Here is a 10,431-nt window from a genome sequence, read left to right as displayed (position 1 = left end):
TCACGGTCACGTGAGCATGGCCAGCCAAGCTCTAGGACAGGCAATGCCTCTTCCGCCACCTTGCTCCTCACAGGGCAGGGTCCCATCAGATGTCTTCTGTGGCCCCCAGGTCTGTCCACTCAACTCTCAGTCATCACTCAGTAGAATATGAAGTTGAGGATTCGTGCTCGGACCATCTGCCCCCACTTTCCACAGGGTCCCTGTCTCTGTTTTGACAGCTCTTCTTTTCTTAACATTTATTTTTATGGAGGTAAAATAGACATACATAATCTACCATCTTTATCACTGTTCAGTGTACACCTTGGTGGTAATAAGTGCATTTGTATTCTTTCTTTTTCCCTTCATGCCCCCTCGTCTTCCCCTTCTCTGGTGACCCCCACTCTACTCTCTACCTCCATGAGATCCACTTCTTCAGCTCCCACGTAGAAGTGAGAGCCTATGACATCTGTCTTTCTGTGCCTGGCTCATTTCACATAAAATAATATCCTCCAGATCCATCCATGTTGCTGCCAATAACAAGATTTCATCTTTTTTATGTCTGAATAGTACTCCATTCTGCATATAAACCACTTTTTCTTTATCCATCCATCAATCGATGGACCCTTAGGTTGTTTCCAAATCTTTGCTATTGTGACTAGTGTTGCAATAAACATGGGAGTGCAGCTATCTCGTTGTCATTCTGGTTTCTTTTCTTTGGGGTACATACCCAGCAGTGGGATTGCTGGATCCTGTATCTCTATTTTCAGTTTTTTGAGAAACCTCCATGCTGTTCTCCATAGTGGTTGTACTAATTTACATTCCCACGAACAGTGCACAACAGAGAACGAGAGTTCCCTTTTCTCCACATCCTCGCCATGGCAGCTCCTCTGAGGACACACAGGCCTCTATTGCTCTTACCATTTTCATCTGATCAAAACCTGCATGCAGGCAGGTAGCTGGATAGGCCTCATAAATGAGTCCCTGTTAATGCTAAGGTGACTGACAGCCGCACATCTCACTGACAGAGTCTGACCCTCGTAGAGCACTAAAGAATCCCCTGGTCAGGGCCCCTCATCGTGAGGGGCCCAGGGGAGGGACCGACCTGCTAGGCAATGGTGGGCGTGAGGCCAGAGCCCGGATCTCCTACCCTGGGCCCCTTACCCTCCCCCTTATCCTACCTGTCCCAGAGGGAGCTCATGCAGTGAACCATGATCACTGCACTCCAGCCTGGGTGACAGAGCAAGATCCTGCCTCGAAAATGGAAAGAAGGAAGATCAGAAGAAAGGAAAGAGGCCGGGCGCGGTGGCTCAAGCCTGTAATCCCAGCACTTTGGGAGGCCGAGACGGGCGGATCACGAGGTCAGGAGTTCGAGACCATCCTGGCTAACACGGTGAAACCCCGTCTCTACTAAAAAATACAAAAAACTAGCCGGGCGAGGTGGCGGGCGCCTGTAGTCCCGGCTACTCGGGAGGCTGAGGCAGGAGAATGGCGTAAAAACCCGGGAGGCAGAGCTTGCAGTGAGCTGAGATCCGGCCACTGCACTCCAGCCTGGGCGACACAGCCAGACTCCGTCTCAAAAAAAAAAAAAAAAAAAAAAAAAGAAAGGAAAGAGATGAAAGAAAGAAAGAAAGAAAGAGAGAGAGAGAGAGGAGGGAAGGAAGGAAGGAAGGAAGGAAGGAAGGAAGGAAGGAAGGAAGGAAGGAAGGAAGGAAGGAGAAGGGGAAGGGGAAGGGGAAAGGAAAGGAAAGGAAAGGGAAAGGAAGGAAGGAAGGGAGGAAGGAAAGAAGGAAGGAAGGAAGGAAAAGAGAGAGGGAGGGAGGAAGAGAGGGAGGGAGGAAGGAAGGAGAAAGAAATAAAGAAATCCTTTATCTCTATAAGACTGGGAAGACTTAGAGAGACTTGGGAAGTCCACCAGAATTGGACACTACAAGGAACAACAAGATTTGCCCCTGAATGCTTCGGGAATATCAGATGAAAAAAAGAAAACAAAACAGTTTTTTGAGCAGCCACTATATGCCAGACATTGATCTAAATATTGAAGACAGGGGTTGGAGGCATGGCTCACAGCTTTCAGTGGCTTAAGGAGCAAAAGTGAGAGAAAGAGAGAGGAGAGAGAGAGAGGAGATAATATATTAAAATAGGCACATACATTCAAAAAGCTTTATGCCAAAACCAATTTGGGATTTTTGTTTAAAGTTTGGACCAACGGCCTTGATACCCTGCAGATACACCAAGCAGGCTGTTATTCTCCATGTTTGAGGGTATTTCATCGTCAAGGTCTTCTTTAGAAGAGTCAAAGTGCCCATCATCTTGATGAGGAGTTGGTTCACCTTTTTTGTTATTTGCTGGACTGAAGGGTGGTGCCACTCCTCAGCCCTTCCATACTTGGAAACCGGGGAATAGTCATCTATTTCTGAACTACATGCAGATGCCTCTTTCCTCTCTTGATTAGGGTGAGCAGGTTAATCCCGTCCCATAGCAAATGTCTGCTCTACTGTATCCTCCCACCTGCCTGATTTCGGCCAGCACTAAACTTGGACATCACACCTGAACTTGGGCAGCACCTAGATCAAAGCTAGAATGATGCTAAGCAGTGCAGAAAGGCCTGGATCAGAAGCCCAGCCCAAGACCTGGGGCAGTTGTCTGTTGCTACATAAAATTCATAAAGACAGACTGTGCATTCTACAATACCCATGGTTTTTTTCATCTTCTCCACTGGAACATGAAGATTCTCAGGGAAGTCTGAATTGTATGACTCTCTAAAGGGCACAGACAAAGCCTGAACTAAAAAACTTGTGGCAAATCTATGGTCACTCCTCTACAGCAAAAGCAATCCCTCTATGCAGTGAGGACAGCCACCCAGCATACACACACAGGGACAACGCATCCTACATCCTGTGCACTTTACACCCATACACAGGAATAGTATACGATGCCCCCCCCAACCCAACTGTTTATTAGCCATATTTTCTGCATTTGTCATTTCTGCTCTAACACAATGATGTATGAAGCATGATATTATAATACAATCAGCATTAATTTTTTATATGGTTTGGTTGTGTCCCCACCCAAATCTCAACTTGAATTGTAGCTCCCATAGTCCCCGCGTGTTGTGGGAGGGACCTGGTAGGAGGTAATTGAATCATGGGGCGGGTTTTCCCCTGCTATTCTCATGACAGTAAGTCTCACAAGATCTGACCGTTTTATACAGGGGAGTTACCCTGCACATGCTCTCTTGCCCGCCACCATGTAAGGTGTGACTTTGCTCCTCCTTCACCTTCTGCCATGATTGTGAGGTCTGCCCAGCCATGTAGAATTGTGAGTCCATTAAACTTCTTTTTCTGCCGGGCACAGTGGCTCATGCCTGTAATCCCAGCACTTTGGGAGGACAAGGTGGGTGGATCACGAGGTCAGGAGATCAAGACCATCCTGGCGAACATGGTGAAACCCCATCTTTACTAAACACACAAAAAATTAGCCAGGCCTGGTGGCGTGCACCTGTAGTCCCAGCTACTCGGGAGGCTGAGGCAGGAGAATGGTGTGAAACAAGAGGGTGGATCTTGCAGTGAGCAGAGATCACGCCACTGCACTCCAGCCTGGGCGACAGAGTGAGACTCCGACTCAAAAAACAAAGAAAAAAAAACAAACAAAAAATCTTCTTTTTCTTTATAAATTACCCAGTCTCGGGTATTTCTTCATAGCAGTATGAAATGAACTAATACAATTTTATTAAGGGGTTAGGAGAAGTTTAATGTCTCTCTATTTATGACACGCATAACAGATGTTTCTTTCATCCAAAGCAGAATAACAAAAACAAAAAAAACCTCATAATTCACTAGAAAATATTAAACATCAATATACTAACGGAAGAAAACATGCCTTACATGAAATACATGGCAAAGAATCTGATAGCAGAACCGGGAGAGTGTGGCTGACAGAACCATCTCACCATTATCAGAAAGCCGACTCCAGTTCATCACTTTAGTTTTGCTGGGACATTGAATGTCATGTGCTTTTTTAAAAAAAATAAAAAAGTGTTATCTAAATTAAATCCGTACTGAGAATATGTCTCCTGTGATGTCCGTGTGTCCCCAGGTCATCTCGCCCTTCTGCCAGGTGCCAAAGTGAGTGTGCATCAGCACATCAGCACAGGCATTCCCGTGTGCAAAGGACAGCTGGGCTCTCTCAGCTCTGCATTGTGCTTTTTTTTTTTTTTTGACAGGGTATCACTCTGTTCCCCAGGCTGCAGTGCAGTGCCATGCCATGATCTTGGCTCACTGCAGCCTCAATCTCCCAGGCTCAAATGGTCCTCCCACCTCAGCCCTCCAAGTAGCTGGGACTACAGGCGGCGGCCACTGTGCCCAGCTAATTTTTAGATATTTTGTAGAGACGAGGGTCTCACTATGTTGCCCAGGCTGGTCTCAAACTCCTGGGCAAGGAGATACATTCTCAAGCGATCCTCCTGCTTGGGCCTCCCAAAGTGTCGGGATTACAGGCGTGAGCCCCGGGGCATGGCCAGGTGCTGTTTTTTTCACACCCACTCAGACTTCCTGGCTCTCAGGTGGGGAGCACCGACGGAGCTGGCAGGCGGGTCAGGGGGCTGCAGGCGGCTGCAGGAAGGGTGCGCCGCTAGGTGGCTGGGGGCTGCTGAGGGCTGCTCCTCGGATCCTGAGCCCCTCGGGTCCTGGGCGGCCTCTCGGTAGGGCCTGCCCCGGGGCTGCCTGCCCAACTTTTCGCTGGCGGAGGATGTCACCTCACTCGCATCCTCATCCGGAATCTTCGTGTGCCCTGACACCCTGGATGTAACCCTGGGGCTGCCGGCCCGCTCCCCTCCGGCGCGTGCAACCGGAGGCGCAGGTGCCCCCTCTTGCTCCCGCCCACCCTCCTTGTCCGTCGGGCGTCCCTCGGGGTGGCCAGGGGCTCCGCTCTGCTTCCGGATGGAGGGGCTCGTCGGGGGTCCGGGCCTCCTGCGCATCCGCCGCCGCAGGCTGCAGACCAGGTCCGCGAGGCCCAGCAGGAAAGACAGTGCGCTGACCGCCCAGAGGAACAGCATCAGCAGGGACTTCTCCGTGGGCCGCGACACGTAGCAGTCCACCACGCCCGTGCACGGAGGACGCGTGCAAGGGAACTTATTTGGGGCCAGGAACCCAAAGAGAAGGTAGTTCAAGGCCCCGAAGGCTGCCTCCAGCAGGGTCCGGAGGAGGAGGTGGATGATGTAGCCGGCCGAGAAGTCGGGCACCTCGAGGCCGCCGCGCTCCCTGCAGGACCCCGGGCAGCGTCTCTGCCCGGAGGCCGTGTCCCGGGGTTCGGGGCAGCGGCGGGGGCCTAGCGCGGCTAGCGTGGCTCCTCTGTGCAGGACATAGACGCTGAAGACAGCGGAGGGGAGGAGGACGCACACGCCCTGGATCAGCCAGAACCGCAGGTGAGACACGGGGAAGAAGACGTCATAGCAAACGTTGGCGCATCCCGGCTGCAGCGTGTTGCAGACAAATCTCTCCTGCTCGTCCTGGTAGACGGGGCGCCCCGCCAAGACGATCACCAGCATCCGTAGCAGCATCGTGAGGACGAACCAGAGCTTTCCTGGAAGAGAGGAAGCAGGCATAGCCTTATCACCCCGGAATACACTGCCTTGAACAACAGTTTTAAAGTTTGTATTGGGGCTGAGATTGGGGAACTGAGACGTCAATAAGCATGTCTTTAGTTTTCTGTTTGTTTGTTTGTTTGTTTGTTTGTTTGTTTGTTGTACATAGGGTCGTGCTATGTTGCCCAGGCTGGTCTTGAACTCCTGACCTCAAGTGCTCCTGCCGCCTTGGCTTCCTAAGTAGCTGGGATTGCAGGCATGAGCCACCACACCTGTCAGCTTGTCTTTACTCACAGCAAGAGTATCAGGTAGTTCATTTGACAAGTATTTATTGAGCACTGAACATCCTTGTTTGTAAAATGCTTCAAGATGAGCAGATTTTTTAAAAGCATTATATTAAAAGTGTTTTAATCTGTCTGCTAATTCAGACTTTTGGTAATGTCTCCTGGACTGACAGGTCCAGAAAGAAAGTTTGGCTGAGCAAATTAATGATGTAAATAAGATTTACATTTTCTTCTTAGGAGAATAAGCCTTTTAAAAGAGGTTGGGATATTTCTGTAACTGTGTGTAGCCAATTCGAGCTGCTGATTTCAGTAAATCTTCTTACTTATGACAACAGTCCAGGGATCTCTATTTAATCACAGGGCTTGTATTTAATGTTAGTCTATGGCCTTTGAAATTGAATTTCTTTATGAACATTCCATTGTTCAGATTTTTTAATCATTCAGAATTCCTCTTCCCCTTTTTCAGCTATTAAGAATGAATGAGGCTTGTCCTTCTTCAATGTATGGTGACTGAGTGACACCAAGCTGGGAAACCAAAATAACTGTCAAGCCCTCTTTTCATGGCACCGACTAACTGTTTCGAAACGTGTTTAAAACTCAGCCAAAATAACTTGTGAATATTGTGTTTTGAAATGAGAGAAACATCGCCTGACATCAGAAAAACAAAACAAAACAAAAATAAATAAATAAAGACAGTCAAGCAAAGAATAATATCACTACGTGATGAGTCATTGAGTTGAACTTTTAACATCAAGTTGATCTTGTCTAAATCTACAAAACAATGAGCCGGGAAAGTATCACCGCATCTCTGGCATATAGTCATCCTTTGCTGACCCCCATACCTCTCTGAAAATGTGAGTCATCTACATTAAACAAAAATCTGTTATTTTCTTTGTTAAAAAAAATAACTAAACTAAACTTGGGATTTGGTTTAAAGTGCACAAGAGAAATGGCTACTCCTTAAAAATTAAGCTTCCAGGCCAGGCATGGTAACTCACGCCTGTAATCCCAGCACTTTGGGAAGCCGAGGCAGGTGGATCACAAGGTCAGGAGATCGAGACCATCCTGGCTAACACGGTGAAACCCCGTCTCTACCAAAAACACACAAAAAATTAGCCAGGCGTGGTGGCATGTGCTTGTAGTCCCAGCTACTCGGGAGGCTGAGGCAGGAGAATCACTTGAACCCGGGAGGCAGAGGTTGCAGTGAGCCGAGATCGCACCACTGCACTCCAGCCTCGGTGACAGAGTAACAAACACTCTGTCTCCAAAAACAAAAACAAAAATTAAGCTTCCAGGATAAAACCTAAAGGGATCACTTTCTCATTCACATTTGCTGTTCTGTGCCTTTTCCTGGTAACGTAGCCACACCAGGGTTGCACACAAATACCCCTCCACCTGCTTCAGTCTTTGGAGTCAGCACCCCAGTGTCAGCACAGGAGGGCCTGTGAGAGAACAATGTCACCCGCAAGACCCTTACATGACAGAGGAACCGCGGAACCATTCTAAAAAAATAGAAGCCTCAGGTCTCTTTCCTCCAGAAAGGCACAGCAGCCCTTTGTTTTGGCAGTGGGTGAACTTTCGGCTTGGTGCCTGCACACTGAAAATGAGGAAATACCTGGACCCTTTAAGAAGGACTCAATTCCACCACGGCAATGGAAACAAAAACTGCGCGGGAGTTTGGAGACAGTCCCAATACTCACCCACCATGGTCACGTTGCAATTTAGTGTGATGATGAGAAACCCTAGCAAGTCCACGCCTTCCATGCTTCCAGAATGTCACAGGCTCCAGGCTGCAGGAGACACTGCAGGGCGTGTTCTCCAAGGAGGTGGAAAAATCCTTGCCTGGATAAATGTCCTTTAATTACAAAAGACTTAAAGGTGTGAGCTGGAGATAAGAAAGCAAAGCTTTGAGCCAGGAGTAGGAGATGGGTTTTTCTGTCTCCAAGTTGAGACGGCCCTAAGCCTCTGAGGCAAAACATTCCTGACAACTGCAGTGACCAGCAGAGCAAGCAGCAGTCATCTCTTATTGTGGGCTATTCTTACCCGCCTGGGATATTCCAGGCCTGTGGCAGCGCTCATATGTCCCCATCAGGACAGCCAGATGCTTCAGGATATAATAGCAGCAACTACTTTTAACCCAAGAAAGAAAAACTTCTGCTAACTAGTCACGTAAATTTTTCTATTAAAAAGGCATTTGCTCCTTGAAAATATTTCTACAACCACTTCACTTGTGCAAGAAGCCCTTAAAGTGTTCATATTTTGTCTTCTCAATCAAGCATGAATCGCCATGCCACCATCACACAAACCCACAAGGATCTCACCCTTATTCTGCATTCCTGTATCATGGGTGCAGGCAGAAATCTGTATCTCAGTCGGGTGTCCAACTTTAGACCGTGACTTGGTTATTCTCCTGCTGCTTCCTGTGCAGTGAGTGACAGCTCTTCCCTTAGAGACAAAAGCCTGGGTGCAAAGCTGGGGGCAGTCCCCAACTCACTGGGGAAGTCACTGGATCCTTCCAGACAGTCTCATCTTGCAATAAGGAGAATCATGCCATTCCACTCGGCATTTGTGGGAGGTTTCTGTGAAATGATGGCATAGAATAAGAGCAACTGGTGTGAAGTGGGTGTGTGACAACCCATATCCATGGTATTTCAATCCCTCACTGGCCCCTACGACCTTCACAGATTACATCTTCCCTTTGTATCGCCCAGCCCCATCTAGCCTGGAGCTGTTCCCATTGAATCTACTTAATAAATGTCTGTTAAATTTGTCATGAACTATCATGGTCTGGACCTGCTGACATCAATCACAGTTGCATCAAAATCCTATCGCCGCAGCCACCTTCATATCTGGGAAGAACCCATCCTGCAGGGTTGGGGAGCTATGATCAGGGTGGAAATTGTAAACTTGAAAAGGAATGATTTCAATTTTCCATGAAAGCTATTCTTTATATCCCCATCTTTTCTTCATTTCTGATCTATTCTTGACTTTAGTAATATCCCTAGAAAGATTCCCAGAAGAGTGCAACAAAGCTACTTTCATCTTTACTCACATGACACGCTCCCATCCACGGAAAACGTTTTGACCCCCTTGAAAGGAACAGTGGTTTTGCTATATTTTAGTCAAATGCTCCGACATGAGCAATGAAATTGGAGAAATTGTAGTTAAGTAAAAATATTGAAATAGTCACAGGGTGTATAAAATAAAGGAGAATTTGTCTCCTAATAGACTGCTTATGGTATTGGCTTTTTTAAAAAAAATGAAATATCAGGAAAGCAATTACTGAATTTGCTGTGTGATAGAAATAGCCTGTCCCAAATGCAGAATAAATTAGCACTGCATGACCATGAGCAAATCACTGGAGCTCTTCATGCTTCAGTTTTCTCATCAGTGAAGCAGGAAAAAAGAATGTGTTCTTCACCCACTCACAGTGACTGTGATATGCAAAATGGGACCAGAGATGTGAAAATGATTTTGAAATGTAAAGAATGACCCAGTGTCAGTGACAGGTGCATCTCAGGGTCAGCTCCTCTGGTCCCACCCTTCAGCGCATCTTCTGAGCAGCCCACGCCCACCCACCTCCCTTCTCATCCTGGTCACCTTTGCTCTTCCTCCTTGAAGTCTACCCCATCCCCATTCCTTGTCTTTTTTCTCTTTCTCCTTTTTTCCTCTCTCCTGCTAGGTGACATTTTGCTTTACTTGGAAATCCTAACTCTGGCCAGGCCCAGTGGCTCACACCTGTAAATTCCAGCACTTTGGGAGGCCGAGGCGGGTGGATCACTTGAGGTCAGGAGTTCGAGACAAGCCTGGCCAACATGGTGAAACCCCATCTGTACTAAAAATACAAAAATTAGCCAGGCGTGGTGGCGGGCACCTGTAGTCCCTGCTACTTGGAAGGCTGAGGCAGGAGAATCACTTGAACCCAGGAGGCAGAGGTTGCAGTGAGCCCAGATCGCGCCACTGCACTCCAGCCTGGGTGACAGAGCGAGACTCTGTCTCAAAAAAGAAAAGAAATCCTAACTCCAATGGCTACGTGAAGCTAGCTAGAGGTAAGGGAAGCAGAGAAGGTGGAGGTGTCTGGGCATCAACTCCCGACTGTCTCTGTAAGAGCATCCCAGCGCCGATGGGGAGGTTTCTGTATGTGTATGTGGAGTAGAGAGAAGATGTGGGGAGTACTGTGTTCAACCCATGGCCAAAGAAACCACCTGGGAGTCAGGGGCTGAAGTGTACAAGATGCCAAAGTGGGAGAGTTCACTAAACGCAGGTGGTCAGCACGGGCCCTGTGGCTCACATCTGTAATCCCAGCACTTTGAGAGGCCGAGGATGGAGGATCACTCGAGGCCAGGAGTTCAACACCAGCCTGGGCAACATAGAGAGTCTCATCTCTACAAAAATGTCTTTAAATTAACCAAGTGTTGGCATGCTTGTAATCCCAGCTACTCAGGAGGCTGAGGTGGGAGGATCAGTTGAGCCCAGGAGGTCGAGGCTGCAGCGAGCCATGATCATGCCATTGCACTCCACCTTGGGCCTCAAAGCAAGTCCTTGTATCTAGAAAAAAGGAGGAAAAAAAAAGTGTTAGCAAAAAGG

General features: G+C 48.0%; 1 protein-coding gene across 1 annotated transcript; it reads right to left on the bottom strand.

The window, feature by feature from the left end:
- Nucleotides 1–4,181: 4,181 nt before the first annotated feature.
- Nucleotides 4,182–7,608, bottom strand: GJD4 (gap junction protein delta 4). The gene is made up of 2 exons (XM_001094309.5): nt 7,545–7,608; nt 4,182–5,559 (listed from the first exon to the last, which is right to left on the bottom strand). The coding sequence occupies exons 1-2, from the start codon at nt 7,606–7,608 to the stop codon at nt 4,511–4,513; spliced, it is 1,113 nt and encodes a 370-aa protein (XP_001094309.3). The 3' UTR covers nt 4,182–4,510.
- Nucleotides 7,609–10,431: the final 2,823 nt, after the last annotated feature.

This window comes from Macaca mulatta, chromosome 9 (assembly GCF_049350105.2).
Source record: "Macaca mulatta isolate MMU2019108-1 chromosome 9, T2T-MMU8v2.0, whole genome shotgun sequence".
Taxonomy (NCBI): Eukaryota; Metazoa; Chordata; class Mammalia; order Primates; family Cercopithecidae; genus Macaca; species Macaca mulatta.
This window is presented reverse-complemented; position numbering and strand designations above follow the sequence as displayed.